The 21,327-nt window shown below is 42.4% G+C and overlaps 3 protein-coding genes across 3 annotated transcripts; 2 read left to right on the top strand and 1 right to left on the bottom strand.

The window, feature by feature from the left end:
* Positions 1 to 169: 169 nt before the first annotated feature.
* Positions 170 to 5,091, top strand: nim1kb (NIM1 serine/threonine protein kinase). The gene is made up of 4 exons (XM_079658965.1): positions 170 to 1,411; positions 2,085 to 2,386; positions 3,340 to 3,608; positions 4,260 to 5,091. The coding sequence occupies exons 2-4, from the start codon at positions 2,113 to 2,115 to the stop codon at positions 5,019 to 5,021; spliced, it is 1,305 nt and encodes a 434-aa protein (XP_079515091.1). The 5' UTR covers positions 170 to 1,411; positions 2,085 to 2,112; the 3' UTR covers positions 5,022 to 5,091.
* Positions 5,092 to 6,266: 1,175 nt separating this feature from the next.
* On the bottom strand, positions 6,267 to 7,977 carry LOC307025559 (growth arrest and DNA damage-inducible protein GADD45 gamma-like). The gene is made up of 3 exons (XM_079660283.1): positions 7,606 to 7,977; positions 7,284 to 7,491; positions 6,267 to 7,174 (listed from the first exon to the last, which is right to left on the bottom strand). Exons 1-3 carry the CDS (start codon positions 7,746 to 7,748, stop codon positions 7,061 to 7,063), a joined length of 465 nt encoding a protein of 154 aa, XP_079516409.1. The 5' UTR covers positions 7,749 to 7,977; the 3' UTR covers positions 6,267 to 7,060.
* Positions 7,978 to 12,456: 4,479 nt separating this feature from the next.
* Positions 12,457 to 15,175, top strand: LOC307025521 (growth arrest and DNA damage-inducible protein GADD45 gamma-like). Its single transcript, XM_079660246.1, has 3 exons — positions 12,457 to 13,276; positions 13,394 to 13,595; positions 13,706 to 15,175. The coding sequence occupies exons 1-3, from the start codon at positions 13,176 to 13,178 to the stop codon at positions 13,817 to 13,819; spliced, it is 417 nt and encodes a 138-aa protein (XP_079516372.1). The 5' UTR covers positions 12,457 to 13,175; the 3' UTR covers positions 13,820 to 15,175.
* The last annotated feature ends 6,152 nt before the right edge of the window (positions 15,176 to 21,327 follow it).

Here is a 21,327-nt window from a genome sequence, read left to right as displayed (position 1 = left end):
ACAACAGAGATTTTGACAAAGGTAAGCGTTTCATTTGGTGGCCTGTATCTCCTTTGTGCAATTATCAGAGTTGTGTTTGTCTGCCATAAACTCATTATAAATTGAAATTGTTACCAGTTTTAAGTACATTTTTACTCTCAAGATCCATGTTGTTTCTAACTATACATTTGAACCGGATGAAGGATATTAGTCATTAGACGTCTGGATCTGAGGTTTTCAGAGAAACAAGCTAAGCTAACTTTAGCCTCTATACTGTAGCTTAGTGTCCCTTAACGAAAGCACTCGTTTTTACTGTAAAACTGCTTTTGTTCGTTGCTTTTATCAACAGGTCAGTTTGTTTCGGAGAGGAAGAGACCTCTGTGAAGTATATGGCTCTGTTTAAAACATCCTGAAAGTTTAAAAATAAAGTCGTCCTAACCGAGAGAAGCTGACATCAATGGCAAACGCCAACGCCTCCCTACTTTACGATGCTAACAAACTCTCTCTATCAGAATTTAGCGACCCCTAGTAGCTGAAAATTGCATATCGTGTGTTTAAACAAATAAACCCAATAGTCACAATTTGAAAAGCTAAAAGTATAAAAATAAGTATTTACAAGAGGAGAAAATGTACATAAAAGTAAGTACAATAAGAATGTCAATTTACCCGGAGAATAACATATTTTAAAAGTGCTGAGTTTGCCGCTATAAAAGCTGTAGCACTAAATGTAAGCAGAATATATTTAGTTTTTTTTTGGAGAAGTTTCAGGAAAAACACCAGTCAATAATAAAAAACAATGGTGCTCCAAGTATGCGTTAATAACTCTCTTGAGGACTTTTGAGTGTAGCGTGTCCCTGCTGTTCCTCCGCTGCCCCTCAAGGACACCACACCTGTATAAAACGCTCCTGCCGCCGCAGTGTGACCTGGAGTTTTGTAATCCCTTTATCTCTGCTGCTCAGCGTCTAAAGCGGACGGACACAGGGAGCTAATCTCTCTGGGAACATCGCCTAACACCCTTACATAGCATTTAATCTTCACAAGAGCCCAAAGATCAACTCCATAGTGTCTCACACTACACCTGCAAACCAATACTCTACTTAGGCTATGCCTGCTGTGGATACATGTCCGCATTCATCGTCTTTTGAATCCCTTTTGGCCACTTTTTGATGCCGTGAGGTGATGTAAGCAATTTGAAGGGATTGACATCGAAGCAAATTAAACCAGGATTAGAGTTCATGACACCACCTTAATCCTTCATCAGTGGAGAGGAAGAGGTGAGCTGGGTAGGGTGGGCTGCTGGAGGACACTTCTGCTCAGTGTGCATGGGGGGGGTAGACAGGCAGCATGTGAGCGTACGAAGAAAAAAAATGTGGTTGCCGAAACCACTTCTGCGTGTAATGGAGTCCGCGGCTCACAGCAGTTTGAAAACTTGGTAAGAAACAATTCTTTTTCTATATTCTTGATGTCTTTGTTAAATAGTTATAGCCATTTGAAAGGTTAAACAATTGTAGTCCAGTAAACGTGCACTTTTATGGGTACAAAGTGTCGTAAGGCATATATTAAAGTCCTACGTCATATACCATGAAGTATAGCTTTAACAAGAAAGTCGAAAAAAGTCAATTATCTTAATATTAGATCAATCATTTTACTATTTGTTTTAATGTTTTAATGCCAGAAATTTTGTTTTCAGCATTTTAAACATGGAGATTTGCTGCTTTCCTCTCTTTATTATAATGTTAGAGTTAATATATTTTGTTTTGGACTGACATAACAAGCGATGTAAAGACATTACCTTAGACTTTATGCAACAAATTGAATTGTATACTATTTTCCAACTTTTAAAGTTATTAAATGTAATAATAAGAATAATCTTTGATTGCAGCCCTACTGTGATGCACCAGATGACTTCAGGTGTAGAATCATTATAATTTATAATAAAGGAACAGGCATCTGGTATCACCTCTTACCCTCTATTTATGCACTTTTCAGTGAAATAAAAATGTGGTTTTTAACATCCTATTAGCTTCCTAACAACGTGAAAAGTTACCAAACTGTACTGAACCAAACAACGAGCAGTCAAAGACTTTGGAACCGTGTCTTTGCAGATGAGCCGCTCTTCAGCCGGCAGCAGGCATGCTGGGTAGGCAGTACCAGGTGGCGAGCACCAGGCTCCACCACAGCCGGTACAGCCTGTCGGACACCTCTGAGGTGGGCCCCGAGGACGAAGAGGCGTACCCCCTGCCGCGCCTCAGCCCCCTGCAGAAGCTCACCACAGACTTGTGCAAGGACGATAAGACCATCAAGGACCTGGTGGTGGGCCGCAGGGTGGGCTTCTACAAGGTCCGCGGGGAGATCGGCTTCGGGACGTTCTCCAGGGTCAAGTTGGCTTTCCACGCTCTGACTAAAGGTAAAAGACATCAGACTGTGGGAATAACCTTTAACCTTTGCCTGGGATACTTTCACTTGTACATGTGGCTTTAATGTCCAATCCCTTTTACTTAAACAAAAAAAAGAAAAAGGGATACACTCAGCTTATACTCACCTTTTGGGTATGGGGGTTCATAAGTTATAGTGGATGGAGTCTTATTAAATATCAGGAACAACAAAAGACTGCATATACACTATACACATTACACATAAAGTAGAGTATTGCACAACTCTAAAAATTATACCCACCCATCAGCTGTTCACAATAACACGATGCATTGTGGGTATTGTATGCTTGACTCGACATTCATGGATGTAGACACTAAGCACATATAATATAATAATTTCTTAATGAATTACATTTAATTGTACATTCATGTTAGCAAAACTCTGGTCCTTCTGCTTTTATTTTCATTATTAGTAAATCAGCACTCTTTAGTAGTATTTCATATAAAATGTCATGCAGTAGTGATGCAGGCTGCAAAAAAAACAGTATTTTCATTATCAGTTGATCAGAAGATCATATCTAAAATGTCAGGAAGTAGTGGAGCAACTCATTCAAAAGATCCAAGAGTCCAATGTGATGTTTTCAAACAGATCGGAACCCCAAGATATTTTATGAATGATATAAAAGTAAGGAAATCCTCAAATTGGAGCGATCAGAACCACAGAAGGTTTGGCTCTTTTGCTCAGGTGAGTAGATATGTGATCATTACAGTTGGTAACTGTTTTTGTATTTCATAATAAACGTTGTTCAGTGTGTACGTTTGTGTTCAAAACTGAATGTACATTTGAATCTCTGTTCAGATTCAAACACATTTCTTGCCTGTCCAACAATCTAAATAGTATTAATTTAAAAAATATTCAGTAATCAATCAGAACTTAACACATGTTCTGTTAATTGAATGTAATGTCCCTGTGTCCTCCTCATAGACAAAGTGGCCTTGAAGATCCTGGACAGGACCCGGTTGGACAGCCACGCCCAGCGCCTGCTCTCCAGGGAGATCAGCAGCATGGAGTGCCTGCGCCACCCCAACGTGGTGTGTCTGTACGAGGTGGTGGAGACGCCCAGCCGCCTGTTCCTGGTGCTGGAGTACGCCGGAGGAGGAGACCTGCACAACAGGATCTGCACCGAGACCAAACTGTCCGACGTCACCTGCAAGATCACCTTCGCCCAGATCATCTCTGCCGTCAAATATATGGTGAGAGATCAAACTGTGTTCACTTTTACCACCGAGAAGTTGTATTTATTTAGTCTTTTAAGTTATCAGATATTTAATGTTGCAGCTCGATTGCAGGGACTCAACTGAGAGCATAGAAACACTATGCAGCGGTGCAGTGATGACATATTTTCGAGGCGAACCAGGAAGTTAGCATTGCTCCCTCAACAAAAAGCAATGGAATGTTTCTGTTGGACTTTGGAATATGCAGAAAACTAGCCCTATGTCAAACATACTTTTATATTTGTTACACGTTATGTAGGATGATCTCCAAATTGAACCGCAACTTTTATGATTTTTTAGGCATAAATGGAGTCGCCAGAAATGAAAAGGTTCGGCTATAAACAAACTACATCACAATCGCATGGCACCACCGCTAAGCGAATGATGTCGTTTAAAAACGTGTTGGCAACAGCTGTTATTAAGACACCTAAATGCTTCGGACATTCACAAGTGGGGTATTAACTGATTTAAAAACTGTCAAACTATTTATTGGTGAAGAACACAACTTGTGTCTTCAGCCTAAGTTGTATGATTTGTTTTAAGGAAGTGGATTGGTTGAAAACGTGATCACTATGTTTTTATGGATTCCATTATCATTTGAATCCATTTGAATTATGTTTCACCGTGCAGCACAACCACAACATCATCCACCGCGACTTGAAGGCGGAGAACGTCCTGCTCACCAGCACCGGCTGCGTGAAGGTGGCAGACTTTGGGTTCAGCACGCAGATCTCCGAGCGCAGCGACACACTGGACACCTTCTGCGGCTCCCCGCCGTACGCCGCCCCGGAGCTGTTCAGGGAGGAGTGCTACCTGGGGCCCCCGGTGGACGTGTGGGCCATGGGGGTCGTACTCTTCTTCATGGTGACCGGCACCATGCCGTTCCGCGCCGACACCATTGGAAAACTGCGGCGCTGCGTCATCGAGTGCGCCTACATCGTGCCGCCCTGGGTGCCCGGCCCCTGCCAGAGGCTCATCAAGGGCATCCTGAAGGCGGCCCCCGACGAGCGCTACGCCCTGGACCAGATGTTGGGCTGCAATTGGCTCCTCCCCGTGGAGTTCCCCTGGTCCCTGGTGCACCCGGAGCCGTCGAGCGCTCTGCAGAGCCTGCTGGACTCGGAGCGGGGCAGCATGGAGGACGAGGTGGAGGAGGAGGTGAGGGCCACGCTGGAGGAGCTGGGCTTCAGCGCGGAGCACCTGCAAGACAGCCAGACCAAACACAGCCGCAGCCCCTTCACGGGGGTGTACCGCATCCTGCTGCACCGCGCCCAGAAGAGGAGGGGCTGCGACTGTCCCCCGGTGGTGCGAGGGATGATGAGCGACCCCAAGAGGGAGGGGCTCAGCGCCTACAGGGGCCTCAAACACACATCCAAACTCTGTGTGCTCTCATAAAAAGACTGGCAGAACTGTTTTTATATATTTTCTACAAGCATGGAATTAGTGGCTTTTTTTTAAATATTTCACATTGTGAATGTTACAGTTTTTACTGACAAATGATTTTTTGCAGTTTTGTGCTTTAACAATTTTTTTTTTTTTCTTCAATGAAACTTTCTGCAATAGCAGAAAGTGTTTTTTAAAAGTGCCTGAAACATTTAAACAAACCTAATGGTTGTGATATAAAAAATAAATGCAAATTCTGACTCCTGCTTTTTGTATTTAAATATTTTTTAGAGGTTTGGAGATCTGATTCAAAGAAAAAGGCTCAAATTAGAGGTGAAAATTATACAAATAATAATAATGTAATGTAACTTATTGCTACTTTAGACACTTTAAATTGAATAAAAAGTCACAAATGCTCTTTACAAGCCCCCAGAGGCAGCCGCACACATTTTGTGTTCAGAATAATACCAGATTTTTGTGCAAAAAGTATTTCATGCAAAATATTTTTGTGCACCTGATTTGAGCTTTGCACACTTTGCAGTGCCGGGGAAATAAGAATATAATGTGTTTATTACACTTGCACACATGAGTTCTGTGTCCTAAAAGTAGTCTCATTGTTGAGGAAAGTAAAGTCGTGCAGGAAAAAAAATCTTTGTGTGTGTGTGTGTGTGGGGGGGGGGGGCAGAGCAGATCTCGCGTCATTGTGCTTTGTTTACCAAAAGTTTCGCGAAGTGCCTACGAGTAAATAGTAGTCCCGACAGCAGCTGGCAGGACACCAGATGATGCCCGGGACAAACCGGCCCAAACCAGCCAGACCCGACCCCTGCAGCCCCTCTGGCAAACTCCCTCACCCCTCACCCCCCCCCCCCCTCCATCTCTCCCCAGCTCCTCCCAGGCCGCCCTGCCCGACCCCCACTTGCAGGATGCGGCAGATGGCGTGGCGTGGCTGCGGAGAGACATCTGCAGGCCGAACAATGGGGGCTCTGTGCGGCCCGCTGGAGCTGACAGGCCGGGAGCTGCAGCCTTTGTGCCCGGTCCTATACACATGCAGATGAGGTCTGCTGGAGGAGGGACCACGGAGGTTTTTTTTTACTGCAGGGACACCAGATGACAGGCCTTAGCGCCTTCCATGCAAATCTGCTGAGTTTGAAACTTTTGTTAGTTTCATTACCCCCCCTCCGTCTTCTCTGACCCCGTCAACCCAAAACACACAACTCATATTTGCAAGAGAAAGTGAAATCACAACACACCATCGTATTCTGTTGTTTGTTTTTATTAAGCGTTTTCCACTTACAATTTCTAAAGTGAAACTGTTAGAAGATAAACATTATTTTTTTCAAACATTTTCCAAAAAATGTCAACATCATGATCACAAGTTCATAGTTTCATTTCTGTCTTCAGTACATAATTATATGTTTATAAGACAATATTTCAATTATCATTGTTTTTTAACTTTATTAAGCCATTTTCTAAAGTGAAACCTTTAGAGAATAAACGGTTTCTCATTTTTTTCTTTTTATATTTTAGAATATTTGTTGTCATCGTTAAATTTCTAAAGTGAAACCTTTAGAGAATTAAGACAATTCTGGAAAGTGGGAAACATATCCGCTGATTGCAACTGTTGTCATGTTGCTCAGCGAAGAGGTCGTCTTCAAAAAGTCTCTTTTTTAGACCACCTCTTCCTCAGCACCGCTTCTTCTCCTGCTGCGCGTGCTTTCAACGTGCGACGTTTGCTCTGTGGGACCACAGGACGCAAAACTCGCATCTCCTCCCTCTCCAAACCTCATCCACACAAAGAATGAGGGTCGATGCGTCGCTCTTGTGGCATACCGGACTCTCATTCACATAAAGAAGGAGAGTCATCTTGGCATGGACGGGACAAGAGGCGACGGTTCACGGGGGGCCACCTTGGGCCGGCGCCGTGCTGCCTGGACGGAAATCCTCCTCAGGAGTATCCAGGGATGAGCAGAAACAGGGTCATCCGTCAGGATGAGTATTCCTAGATGAGAAGCTTTAACAGCATCTGAGCATAGAGAGGAGCCGAGGCCCGATCAGCGCCCGGGGAGGCTGATCTCAGGAACCCAGTCGTTGAGACTGCGGCTCTCCTCACAGAACAGGTGCAGCTTCGCCAGAGCAGGGTCCTCCCAAGACCCTTCAGCTGGGTTCTGTTGAAAATGAAGAGGAAATATGGTTTAGTGATGTGTTCCTTTCCAAAAAGCACCACAAATACACTTCTCAAATGATTTAGAACCACATATTCTGAGCTCTACATACCGTGATGAGGACGCAGTGGGCATCTTCAAGCTGCTCCGCCTTGTCTCCAATGATCTCAGCCAGACGCTGCATGTCGCTCACTCTCACGATGCTGATGTCGTTGTCAAAGCAGAAGGACTGGATGAGGGTGAAGTGGATCTGCAGAGCAATATCGCACTCGAACTCCTCATCCGTGGCCAGGACGCAGAAAGACACGCTGTCTGGATCACTGTAGGGACAAAATAAAAGAAACAAGCCATGAGTTTCCTTCCAAAAACGACCCAAAGTGTGTAAAATCACTGATTCAAATGTTGAAACATTCAGTTGAGAGTTTCATACTTACAGGTTCATAATTTTGGCGCACTCGTAGACACCAACAGTCAGGGAGTCGTTTTCTTTAGCGGCCACCAGGACCTCTTCCAAGGCGTTACCGGTGCACTGGGCACGCTCGATGGGCTTCTGGATCAGAACTTCTTCAAGAGTCATGATGAAGATGATGAAGATTATTCCACGAGGGAGATAGATTTAGATAGTTTCAGTAAATCCGAAAGGGAGTAGAGTGCCTTCTGAGTCGCTGCCTCCCCTCTTTATACTCTGCAGCTCGTGCGGGGCAGTGAAAGCGCTGCGCCCTGATTGGCTGGGAGGTGAATGGTGTATTGGTATGATAATGCTATTGTAACACTGTGGCTCGTGGCAGATTGATGGGGGTCATCGAGCCACGCACGCCCCCCCTCTGAGTGCTTGCAGCCTGGACTGAAACTAAAAATACCTTCATTAAAATAAAAAGAAGTGTTAGCACTTCAGTGCAAATGACGGAAAACTCAGCCTTTCTGTATATTTCATATTATTTATTCTACTTTATATATATTTATTTTTCCAATGTTTTGCATGTCTATCTTCACAGTTTATGATCATGTTTGTTGTATGTTGTTATATGATTAACTCCATGTGCAGTACCTTGTATGCTGCTGCAACCAAACCATTTCCAAATTAAAGATACAAATGCATAATATAATATAATTGTTAAGAATGCATAACATTGCATGCATTTATAATAATTATTAAAACTCACAAGCTGCATCATTTGCGCAACAGTGGGGACAAAATAATAGAAAATAACTGAGATTTTATCCTAAAATGATCCAAACTAACTGATATGATTCATTTAAATGTGCACATCTTCAGCAGAGTTTGTAAAACCCCATAATGCACTTTCCTGACTTTCAAACATTAAATCTGAAATGAAATCTTTCTTGTTTTTTAGGTTTTTTGTTGACATTTTGCAGCACCAACATGGAGAAAGTGTGCAGCGCCCCCTCCCCCCCCCAGCACAGTGAAAGGGCAGGTGGATGATGCCATCTGTGGACTAGAGGCTGGCCATAAAAACGGCCCATTGTGAGCACAGAAGCCCTCTATTATTACGGCCAGCCATACAAATGCAAATGAGGAGCGCGTGCCAGAACGCTGTGGGTGCTGCGCAAGCTGCACTGCTGGCCCATGCTGACCACGTGTCCACCATCAGCTGGCCCTGCTCGCTTTTTATTTATTTACTCTGGGGAGTTCAGTGGCCACACGAACTGAACTCTAAAGCAGAACTTGTGAAGTTTATTGCACTTTTGTTTTGAGTTTTGGTGGGTGGAGTCATCAAATGTCTCCATCTGGAGGATTGAATTAAACCTATTTTTTTTTACAACTTTAGGAATCAAGAAACTTTTACGCAATCTATTATATCTGTGTATGCAACATTTGCTTTGATGATGTTTATCTGTGCATTTCAATTCAGTTGTTTATGACACCCTTTTGTTTGTTGCCAGTCACTTTTACGCACGACCAAACGTTTAAGCACAACTATATTTAGGTCATTTTTTTACAAGTGTGTTTAGATACACTAAATGTCTTTATCTATATCCATCCATATATAGGTTATAAACTATTTTTATGTGAACCTTCTATTAATTTGAGATCACTTTTACGCGCGACTAAACTTTTACGCACGACTCAAATACATCTGTTTTACTGATAACGCAGTATCTCCCTAATAGTTCCTTCTTATTTGGTTCTATTCTATCTGCATAATAATCCAAAACTCATCTCGCATCAGGTCAGACCTGCTGCCACTGCTGCGTAAATAGAGGAGGGGGGTTGGCTGTGCAGGAGACACAGGTTGGCGGTGATTGATTCAGCGCTATTGTTCTGCAGCAGGGAGAACGGCAGATGGAGAACTGTCGCTATGAGGGACCCCCCTTCTCCCCTCTCCTAAACCCAGGTCAACACCGACCCCTGGGCGCGCCGATCCTTTGTCTACAAGTCTCCACATTCGCCAGGCTGTTGTCTGAGTTTTGATTACATTTGAATGCCAAAGAGTCGTGCTTATGGGCTAAACTTTCACAATGAAAAGTGTTATCTCCAAACGGTGCCAGACACGTAAAGGAAGATATAAATCAGGTTCGGGTTGCGCTGTAAACACGTGCTAGAAGGCTCAAAGTGTTTGTTTTTTATAACAACACAACTCTTATCTGTGCATTTCACCAAATGTGTATGTATATACCATCGCTTTTAGTTTCTGCAAACTCATCAGCACATCAGCTGCATGCTAACGTTTGATTTGGAACCAGCTGAGGGAGGTTCAAACACTGAGCTATTTTAGGAAGGATCAGCTTGCATGGCCACAGGGCAGGCAGGCAGGCGCGTGCAAATCGATACCGACCCATTGTTGCTGCAACACATCTGCCACACGGAGGCCTCCTCTGCAGCGCGCGACAGGTGTTGGTGGTCAAAGCTCTCTTTTTTCCTGGTGACCTGCGGCGACTCGTAAACCCTGAACCTCTTTGTAGGGATAGAAGGGCTCTAAAGCTGCAGGATGATATGTTGATGTGGCTTGTGGGGTGTGCAAATAGGACTTAAGGTTGAGGGAAATAAAAGTACATAAAGAAAAAGTACAATATTTTAATAAATAAATCAAATAAGCGTTTTTTGAGACATAACAGCCAACTTTTGAGTTTTTCTGCATTCTACTTGCATGTATGTGTCACTTGCACCATTCTATTGCATTAAGTTATTTGAATTTTGTCTTGCATTATTTGCTAATTCTTTTATGTATTTCTGTGTTGGATTGTTGGAAGAGCCTGCGATTTAAGATTTTAATTTCTAATAATAACGTGCAAAGTGCATATTACAATAAAGCCTTTGCATTTAACTGAACAAGAAGGTATGCTACCTTTTTTCAACCTCAACACTTTAAAATCCTATTCCCAGTGGACTGAAAACTGCCCCTCACGCGCAGCAGGTGCTGCCTGACTTGCTTTGTCTGCTCACCCCCTTCACCTCCCTCCCGCGGGGACAGATGGTATCTCTCGGTTGCTAAGGGGAGTGATGCAGACAGAGCGATAAAGCACGCAGGCATCTCCAGATGCCACGCGCCTCAAGTGAGGGCCGGCCTTTAGGCATGCAAAGCAGCGGCGCGTGCCACTGCCCAATCTACAACAAACAGTGCATGCAGTGAAATCGGTCTTGAGTTATAAAAGTGTGCCTGACGTCCTATGCAAATAAGATGCATGGTATCTTAGCATTATGATGACACATGAGAAAAGTATCAACTGCAACGTGTTAATTGATCACTGGATCTCCAAACTTCCAATAATGTTATATTTTGATTTCGTAATAGTTGAAACGAAGTTTAATCTGCAAATATTTTGTAACTGCATAACAGTCATTTGGAGCACCTGTTTTGGCAAATGTTTGCAAACGTTGTGTGTATTTGAGTGTATGCATGCTGTACATTTGGAATGTTACTCTTTATAAGTAGCCTTGTTTTCCAAAACATTAGGTAAAATCAACATTTTAAAGAAACTCCCAAAAGGTATACATTTTTGTAATACTCCTTAAATAGTTTGTATACTCTGTTGATAACATCAACTAACGTCTTTAGATAAACTACAATTACATCAAGGCAAACAAACATGCTTATCATATACCTTAAATCCAAAAGCATTTAATTTTGCACGTAAAGGAAAAAAGAAGAAAATATGTTTGCTTTTTTTTAAACCATAATAAGGAGGGATGATAATTTAAAAAAAGGAACACTTACATATTTAGAGTAAATCTGATTGCAATACAGTTATTATGAAGGGGACTATATGTGCTCATAATTCCTTCAAAGTGGCACTCATTCAGACTTTCAAACCTTTTCTGGAGGCTTTAACAAAAAAACACAATGCAGTGAAAAGATCACTTTTGACATGAATATATCTGAAGGGAAACCTTAAAAAGTAGTTTAAAAACTGACACGCATCTTGAAATATGCAAAAATAAAGAAGAACATCAAAACAAAACATTTCTTGAACATTTACTTTAGTTATTTTGAACAAAAACCAGGCAGATATGATTTCCATATATTTTCTGTTCTGCAGAACATCGAAAAGACTCCTGCTTGTGGTGGGGAATCTGTTATAATGAACAACAATTTTCAATACATTTTGGAAATACATGTCTGCCTAGAATGGTGGCACAGTTTAAAAATGTTAAGATGTAATGCCAAGCTTTGCTCAACGATGTGAAGAAATCTATTATTTCTGACCGAATTGTCACGATTCTCATGTTATGTCACTTTTATAGTTTTGTAGGTTTGGGTGTTTTTGCTTTTTTCCATGTCATGTTGTCCTCCTGTTTATTGTCGGGTCCTTTTCCCCTGTGTTTTCCTCTTGTCATTAGTTTCCCTGGTGTGTCTAATTGTCTGATTATGTTCACCTGGGCCCCTGTGTTTTCTCCTCCCTCCTCACCTGTGTCTTGTTGTGTGATTGAGTCTTGTGTGTATTTAAGTTCTGGGTTGTCTGTCTGTCTTGGTCGGTTCGTCTTGTTCCCTGACTAGTTCTGCGGTGAGTGTTCTGTTTTGTCATTGTCTATATATATCATAGCCTTGAAATAAAGGAAGTTTTCAGTTTATATCTGCATTTGGGTCCTGCTTGTTTCACAAACCGTGATAGTACGAACCGACCAAGACAGACAGACAACCCAGAACTTAAATACACACAAGACTCAATCACACAACAAGACACAGGTGAGGAGGGAGGAGAAAACACAGGGGCCCAGGTGAACATAACAGACAATTAGACACACCAGGGAAACTAATGACAAGAGGAAAACACAGGGGAAAAGGACCCGACAATAAACAGGAGGACAACATGACATGGAAAACAGCAAAAACACCCAAACCTACAAAACTATAAACGTGACATAACATGAGAATCGTGACACGAATGACTCGATATACATATTATGACAATATTGTACGGTGGACCATTGGTGCTTTATTAACAATATCTAGACTGAGAGTATTCAGTCATTTGGATTTACTGACTAGGTTCTAAAGGTTTCAAACAAAACCACTTGAGCAGTCTGATTCAGAAACCCTTGTCTGTTGAACAAGCCTTAAACATTTAAATTACGTTATTTAACATCTAAGACAAAAGCTAGTATCATATCACAATATTGATACTGTACCGGTCCATTGCCCAACACTGATGTACTCTAGATATGTATGGTGAGGGTCCTCGTTTGAATGTCAATGGCTGCTCTAATTCTTCCAGAACTTTGACGACCACAGTCTGCTCTTCCTGTGTGGTTTCATTATCCCTGTAAGCTAGCCAAGGCAATTATTTAAAGGTCAGAGTTTTCTACATCTGATCCTTTCAACCAAGAATTCCCCCGACTTCTAAGACTTTCTATAGGCACGCGCCCCAGAGAATGGGGTGGGGGCTACAGGCCTGTTGTAGCCATTGTGCTTCACACGGCCAATCAGAGAGTGAGCGTGTGCCAGGGTCTGGGGTATATAAGCTTGCAGATTCTAAGGAAGAAGCACAAACTGTCTTCTCTGGACTTACTGACCACATCATCTGAACTATTACCTAAAGCATCATGCAGTCACCAGGGAAATCTCTGAAGGAAGCTCTGCTCTGCGCTCAGGCTGAGGAGCGACTCACTGTTGGAGTCTACGAAAGCGCTAAGATCATGACTGAGTAAGTACACTACACGTGTTTTAAAAGTGACTTTGGCATCGTCTCTGAGCAGCCAACATGATGATCCTAGAACAGCTGCTAACTGATCTCTAACCCTATCTCTTCTTTGTTCCACAGGGATCCAGACAGCGTGTCTTTCTGCGTCCTGGCCACCGACCATGAGTTTGACATCGCTCTGCAGATCCACTTCACCCTCATCCAGTCCTTCTGCTTTGACAACGACATCAGCATCGTGAGAGTGAGCGACATGCAGCGTCTGGCTGAGATTGTTGGAGACAAGGCGGAGCAGCTTGAAGATGCCCACTGCGTCCTCATCACGGTATGTAGAGCTCAGAATATGTGGTTCTAAATCATTTGAGAAGTGTATTTGTGGTGCTTTTTTGGAAAGGAACACATCACTAAACCATATTTCCTCTTCATTTTCAACAGAACCCAGCTGAAGGGTCTTGGGAGGACCCTGCTCTGGCGAAGCTGCACCTGTTCTGTGAGGAGAGCCGCAGTCTCAACGACTGGGTTCCTGAGATCAGCCTCCCCGGGCGCTGATCGGGCCTCGGCTCCTCTCTATGCTCAGATGCTGTTAAAGCTTCTCATCTAGGAATACTCATCCTGACGGATGACCCTGTTTCTGCTCATCCCTGGATACTCCTGAGGAGGATTTCCGTCCAGGCAGCACGGCGCCGGCCCAAGGTGGCCCCCCCGTGAACCGTCGCCTCTTGTCCCGTCCATGCCAAGATGACTCTCCTTCTTTATGTGAATGAGAGTCCGGTATGCCACAAGAGCGACGCATCGACCCTCATTCTTTGTGTGGATGAGGTTTGGAGAGGGAGGAGATGCGAGTTTTGCGTCCTGTGGTCCCACAGAGCAAACGTCGCACGTTGAAAGCACGCGCAGCAGGAGAAGAAGCGGTGCTGAGGAAGAGGTGGTCTAAAAAAGAGACTTTTTGAAGACGACCTCTTCGCTGAGCAACATGACAACAGTTGCAATCAGCGGATATGTTTCCCACTTTCCAGAATTGTCTTAATTCTCTAAAGGTTTCACTTTAGAAATTTAACGATGACAAAAAATATTCTAAAACTAAAAAAACAACATTAAAGACAAAGTTTGTTCTCTAAAGGTTTCACTTTAGAAAATGGCTTTCACGTTAATGTTAAAAATGATATGAATTGAATTATGAACTGAAGAAAGAAACGGTAAAAAATATATATATATGTTCCCATCCTGTGGGAATAAATATTTGAAAGAAATTACAAAATATTCCATAAAAAAAGATTGGAAAAATTGTAATTAAGAAATGTAACGTCAAGAGTAAAATACTAAAAGTGTCTCAATAACAAGAATCCTGTGCGTCTGAAATTTCAAGATAAGAAAAAGTACTTCCTGAAGGTTTCACTTCAGCTCCATTTGTCAAATGAAATTATGTGTTCACTGAATATCAGATGTATTTGTGAGATGAAAGAAATAAAATCTTTGAATTCAATATTGCCTTCTGACTTTACTTTTTGACTTTCAGATGGGGTTTAACTTGTTTTAAGCACAAATTAATTCCCACATACATCTTTCTTTGGCATCCTGCTCCAGTTTGACTTCTTGATCCCTTTTCTGGGTTTTCTTTTGATGTGGCCGGCCTAACCACAAAGCTGAAATCAGCATGAAATTGAACACAATGGCACACATGTTAGGTATTATATTTAGCTAATTTCCCATCACTTTTTATTGAGGCAGATGTCATCTCACAGCTATACGTACAATTGATTCTGGTATCTTCTTCTATAATCGCCTACATTTAGGCTTAATATTGTGCAGCGCTGTTGCAAAATCAGGCTTACTTTAAAGTGTAATACAACACATTTCAAGGGATAGTTTAACACAAGGAGACATGCTTATTTGATGTCTTGTTAGATTAAAAAAACAGATTGATTCCACTCTTGTCTTTAAATATGCAGCTCAAGGCAACAGTCTGTTAGCTTAGCATGAAGACGTTACTTGCCAACATTTAGACCTCAGAAATCGGGAGAATTTCAAAATGCAAAATTGGGGGGGGAGGGGGGTGCTAGTGGATCTCCGGAGCTGTTAGATTAACATTAACATGCTTATTGTATTTTTAAGTATACTGACTTGAGGCCTGTAGCACCGTCCTTGATGGAGCATATGTGTGGGCTGGACCTGTATTTTACAGGAAAGGAGTGAGCAGAGAGTAGTTGTTGATTCTTGTTCTGTTTTCTGTGAATATCTGCCTCACCCTCTCAGACTTTGAGTTGCGCGCGCTACTAAAGAGACTTGTTAACATGGAAACCAAACAATGGTGTAGCTGTATTAAAGTCCGAGTGGAAACAGTCGTGTGTAAATCTGATTTTGTCAGAAAATCGGGAGAAATGCGGGGGAAATATGACCCCGGGAGGAAACCGGGAGAGGGCAATGAAATCGGGAGTCTCCCGCGAAAATCGGGAGGGTTGACAAGTACAACAGCTAATCTGGCTCTTTTTTGAATAACAACTCACCTTCTGGCTTTAGTTTAGCTGTATATTTACTGCACACATATGAAAGTGCTCTGACTCTGTAAGAAAGTGAATAAGCTATTATTTTAGCCATGTTATCAGAGAAAGGCAGACGTTAGCTTAACACAGGATGCGCCTTTATTTGTGTTAGCCTAGCTAGGGTGCTAACACACAGACTCAGTGAATGTCTGCTGTCCATTTCAATTTTGATGTTAGTATTTTGCAGGATTTTGGTATCTGATAAGACAGCTACATTTATTCAAATACTGTACTTACAGTTTTGAAGAACTTGTAGTTTACTATTTACCCTAAATGCCAATTGCGACTTTTCTGCACTACACCGTAGAGGAGAATATTTACTATTTTTAAATCACTATGTCTTTTCACAGCTTTGGTTACTTTACAAATCAAGATCTGTTAATAAATGGAGAGTTTTACTATTGAAGCTACACTTGATTATTGTAATTTGAATATAATGTTTTTCATGGTTGGTTGGTCAAAGCAAATATAGTGAAGGTGTCACTTTGGGCTCTAGGTGAGTTGGCATTTCTTACTATTTTCATAAACCAAACAATTTAAGTAATTGGGAAATAAATTAGCACATGATGAACAAAATCATTAGTTAAAATGAATTTATATATCCAGCTTAACCAAATACAACAGTCTTATTATGAGTAGTACAAATCTAATGTAATGTAAAAAATCTTTTAACTACATTTTTTGTCATTATACTTTCATACATTTAATGCTGTAACAACAAGACCTTTACTTGTAGCCTTTCTAAAGTATGTTCGTAATTTGGTTGAGGAAGAAGTGATGGACAGGAAGTTATTTCAGAACCAAATTATCACAGTGACTGTGAGCTTTTAAAATGTTTTCTGACATGCGTTTACAGAAAAAAAACGTCATAGCCTAACTTTACTATCATCATAATCAGAAGCTTTATTTCAGGATGCTGCTCTCATTTTAAAGTAAATTGAAACCCAAAGTGAAGCTTCAGCGTAATTAAGCTGATCTCTTGCTCCTGGCACACTTTGGTTTCTCTTTTCTTTCTCTCATTTGTGATTCAGAACCTTTAAGAGGCTTTTGTGTCTTTGGATCCATACTCTAAAGTCAGTCTGACCCGCATGTTGCCTGTCACTGAAAACTATTGTGCAGTCAACAGCTGCTGCAGCCCCCACGCCCCACTGTGACACACACACACACACACACACACACACACACACACACACACACACACACACACACACACACACACACACACACACACACACAACTTTGACTTCCTTTCTTTCAATCTTTTTCAAACCGTGTCGATGTTTATTAATATATTATGGACGTTTCTTGGCATCAAGCCTTACACAGAAACGAGGCAACCAAAGAGAGTGAATCTGGGGTTAGTGAGCAATTTAACTCTTGATCAGCTGGGGCCAATTTCCACTGATGTTTAAACAAATGTACCTTTCAAAAGTTGAGAATTACACACCAGGACTTAAGAGAAAGAAGCAAGGTGATATAAAATCAGAGGACAAAGTCCGTAGCAGTGTTTGCAGAGTTGCTACCTCAGAATCATTCACCGTTCTGCACTCTCACATGTGCATGTGCATATACACACACACACACACACACACACACACACACACACACACACACACACACACACACACACACACACACACACACACACACACACATGCCAAACACACACACAGCACGGCCAGCTGAAATGCAATCAGCCCTTTAAATCTCCACGACAACCAGCCTGCACTTACTCCATCTGCTGTTCAATTTAATGATGAGGATAAAGGGAGAGAGTGGAGGATGAGGAGGAGGAGGAGGAGGAGGAAGAGGAAGAGGCTGTGTGCCTGCACAAGCCTACTGCCATTCATCCATTCAGGAGCAAATCCTGACGAGGAGCATCAACCCCCCCCAAAGTCAGCAGAAACTCGTCTGAAGTGTGAACTCAACACAGTCCCTGCAGGATGGAGATGAAGCCACTTACAATAACATTTGACTGACAGTAAGACAATAAACCTATTAGTAAAATGTTTACTGAGGTGCTAAATCAAGTGAGGAGTAGGGTCTTTTTTTGCGACATGCTGGCCTTTAAAATATAAAGTTAAAGGCAAACATAATCTAGTATAAAATGTGTTTTTCTTTAAAACATAATTGACAATGCAGTCGCTTTGTATCGGAAAGTTATATTTAGAAGAGAGGTTAGCTTAGCCTAGAGACTGGAAGCAAAGGGAAACGGCTAACATGGCTCCATGCAAATACATAGGCCTACAAACGCCTCTATAAAGCTCAGCGATTAGCTCCACACAATGCTGCAGTTTTCTGTCTGAACTGGCTCACCCTGAATAACCTGGGCTGCCCTCTGCCTCAACCCCCGCCATAAAGAGCTCTGCTGCAGCCGCACATGCTGCGTCTCAAGTGTCCTTTCAACATAAAAGCCTCCTCCTCCTCTTCCTCCCAAAACCTTTTCTCTGTGCCGGAGAGCTGCAGCAGATGGTAGCCTACTGACGGGCTGCAGGCTCAGTGCGTTGGTGTGTGTGTTTGTGTGTGCTTGCACGTGGGTTAGTCAGTGCTCTTAGTTTGTTGGTGTTTTGGTTGAGCATGTTGCCTAGAGAGAACTCTGGCATCAACATCTCTCCAACAGCTCATCAGATTAAAGTAATGCCGTCCTGATCTTAGTCATGGAAGAAAAGGGTAGTTGATAAAATGCTTTCAATGTTTTTTATTATCAGAATGAAGTCACTTTTCTTTGGGCCTTCGTACACAAGTTTTCAATGAGCAAGTCATTGGAAGAGAAGTCACATTCATTTGCGTGTGTGTGTGGTGTGGTGTGGTGTGGTGTGGTGTGTGTGTGTGTGTGTGTGTGTGTGTGTGTGTGTGTGTGTGTGTGTGTGTGTGTGTGTGTGTGCATATACACAACCCTAACTGAATGTACACACTCGGTGTGTGTGTGTGTGCGTGCGTGCGTGCGTGCGTGTGTGTGTGCGTGCGTGTGTGTGTGTGTGTGTGTGTGCGCATTGGTTATTCTGTGCTCTAGGTTTGATGGGGTTTATGTTGCCTAGGATACCATCCTGAGCATAAATTAATCAATTTTCCTATATTTATTTATTGCTATTGGCACACGTATCATATTTACACTGAAATGTTCAAACTGCATTTCGTATTGCTTTTTTTGAATTTATATAATTTCAGTTTGTAGGAACAAAGCATGTTTTTGAAGATGATCCATAGCTGAGGTTAACGTCTGCACACTCACTCTGTCTGATAGCTATGCTAATAAAGTTTGCAACTATGCTAATACAGCCCTCTGTCATTAACATAAGCCTGCTGCTGCAGGTCACTGCAGGATCAGGGTCAAACAGCACACACACACACTCCGAGTGTGTACATTCAGTTAGGGTTGTGTATACACACACACACACACACACACACACACACACACACACACACACACACACACACACACACACACACACACACACACACACACACACACACACACACACACACACACACACACGCCCATTCCCTCAGTCATCAGCTGCTGATGGTAATTTGTGTGTGTGGTATATACATCAGTAGGGCCTGCATCAGCTCTTGATGAATCTAATCGCTAATTACATTAACAACCCGCAGGCTGCTCGTCCCTTGCTGACACACATTTCATACAAATTGTATACTTCTTTGTGATATGCATAATTCAAATCTGTATGGTTATCATAGAATATCATCTTGTATCTTTTATAAAGTCTTCAGAATAAAAGTTGTGTTTTTGTATGCTCAGTGTTGCAGATGTTATTTGGATGTTAGATTACATGTGTTTGCATCAGATTTTATCTCTACAGTACATGTATCAACAGTGTAAATACATTTGCAGATAAAGTGTTTTCTATTTGTTTACGTATGCAGCTGCAGTTTGTAATCACAAAGTAGGAGAGAGTGCACGCAGACACACACACACTTACACACACTGACAGCTGTTGCCAAAACACTGGTCTGCTTATTCTCCATTCAATGCTGGGGGCACGTTCAGAAGCAGCAGCAACACTGCGCATAGTGTGTGTGTGTGTGTGTGTGTGTGTGTGTGTGTGTGTGTGTGTGTGTGTGTGTGTGTGTGTTTGAGATAGCTAATTTGGCAGAATATGAGTGTTAAAAGTCTATTATTGTTATCTTCTTCTACTTAGCATTTAATATTGTTTTGCCTCATATTTTGCTCAAACTTTAATTATTTTTTATTCTGGTTGTCTGCTATTTTTGCTGCTCGTAAAACATTTTGCAACTTTACTTTGAAAGTGCCATATAATGAAGATATGTTATTACGAATAGCTTTTTTGCAGGGGTTGCAACCTCATATACAACAAGACTTTAGTGGCTCTGTAGATAGATCTGAATCACAACATTGTGATTCTGCAGATCTGAGTCACTTCTATGTGTCTGTGTGCAGCAGATCAGATGGCCTGTACTTGCCCCCCCCCCCCCCCCCCCTCACCCACTGCACACCCTCACCTAAACAAAACTCAGACAAAAGCTCCAGCCAACACTTCTCCACCCTCCTCAATGGGCACAAAGAGCTGAAAAACGACAGGAGGGGCCCCGCACAAAGGTGCAGCGAGACCCCGGCCCTCTCTCCTCTTTTGTGCAGAAGAATGGAAAGGTCCAGGAGCAGCTGCTGCTGGCTGCACGGGACATTTGAGACACCCCCCCTCCCCTCCCCTTTTTCACCCAAAACACAAAGTCTGGAGCTGTGAGTGTGCAGGCTGCAGGGGTGAGGATGAGGAGGAGGAGGAGGAGGAGGAGGAGGAGGAGGAGGAGGAGGAGGAGGAGGGAGGTTGTATACAAAACCAGAGGCACACTTTGCCTGATCAACGTAGAGCTGACTCCCCATTCATCCAGCAGATCAGCAGGAGAGGGGGGTGGGTGGAGGGGCCCTAAAGTGAAGGAGGAAAACCTTTAAAGTTGAGTCACATCAGTCATGGCACAAAGGAGTCCCCGAGGTGTGCCATATGGAGCAGGCCCATCATCTGTTCAGGGATCACTCCAATAGTAACGCTCACTTCGCACCTTCTCTCTACCCGGCGACACAATACTGCTTTCTGATTGGCTGTGGAGTTGCTGTCATTAACACAGTGTCTCAATTAGCCAGATACGTAGGAGGGCTCTTTTTTGTTTTAGTGCTTTAGGATGCTCTGTGTTTCCTCTCAGGTTACTTTGACATGTGGCTGTCCAAATCAACACTTTTAAAGCAGTCTCTCTCCTTTTTAAATCCCCTGTTTTTTTCTCAATCAATATAGGGCTGTTGGCTCAGCTGATTTCTCCTCAGATACCAAATTCAAGAAGCAATTCATGACAAAATGGAACAAATCAATACAACATATTTAAATGCATCTAAACTAGAGCAACATCAAACACTATCATGATTATAAGGAAGTTATGTCTTTGTTTTAAACATAGAAACGTAAAATGCAGCTTATTTGCAGAGTTCTGTTTGGTTCCTCACTCAGTGTTGTTGTGATGCTTGAAACAGGAGACACAAGTGACAAG

This window comes from Notothenia rossii (genome assembly GCF_949606895.1).
Source record: "Notothenia rossii genome assembly, chromosome: 11".
Lineage (NCBI taxonomy): Eukaryota > Metazoa > Chordata > Actinopteri > Perciformes > Nototheniidae > Notothenia > Notothenia rossii.
This window is presented reverse-complemented; position numbering and strand designations above follow the sequence as displayed.

Bases quoted from the DNA above. Each gene is read 5' to 3' on its own strand.
- nim1kb (XM_079658965.1), top strand. From the start codon at position 2,113: ATGCTGGGTAGGCAGTACCAGGTGGCGAGCACCAGGCTCCACCACAGC. The intron at 2,387-3,339 runs GTAAAAGACATC...TCCTCCTCATAG, and splicing joins TTTCCACGCTCTGACTAAAG to ACAAAGTGGCCTTGAAGATC. The intron at 3,609-4,259 runs GTGAGAGATCAA...TTCACCGTGCAG, and splicing joins TCTCTGCCGTCAAATATATG to CACAACCACAACATCATCCA.
- LOC307025559 (XM_079660283.1), bottom strand. From the start codon at position 7,748: ATGACTCTTGAAGAAGTTCTGATCCAGAAGCCCATCGAGCGTGCCCAG. The intron at 7,492-7,605 runs GTAAGTATGAAA...TTGTCCCTACAG, and splicing joins TGCGCCAAAATTATGAACCT to TGATCCAGACAGCGTGTCTT. The intron at 7,175-7,283 runs GTATGTAGAGCT...CATTTTCAACAG, and splicing joins CCCACTGCGTCCTCATCACG to AACCCAGCTGAAGGGTCTTG.
- LOC307025521 (XM_079660246.1), top strand. From the start codon at position 13,176: ATGCAGTCACCAGGGAAATCTCTGAAGGAAGCTCTGCTCTGCGCTCAG. The intron at 13,277-13,393 runs GTAAGTACACTA...TTTGTTCCACAG, and splicing joins AGCGCTAAGATCATGACTGA to GGATCCAGACAGCGTGTCTT. The intron at 13,596-13,705 runs GTATGTAGAGCT...CATTTTCAACAG, and splicing joins CCCACTGCGTCCTCATCACG to AACCCAGCTGAAGGGTCTTG.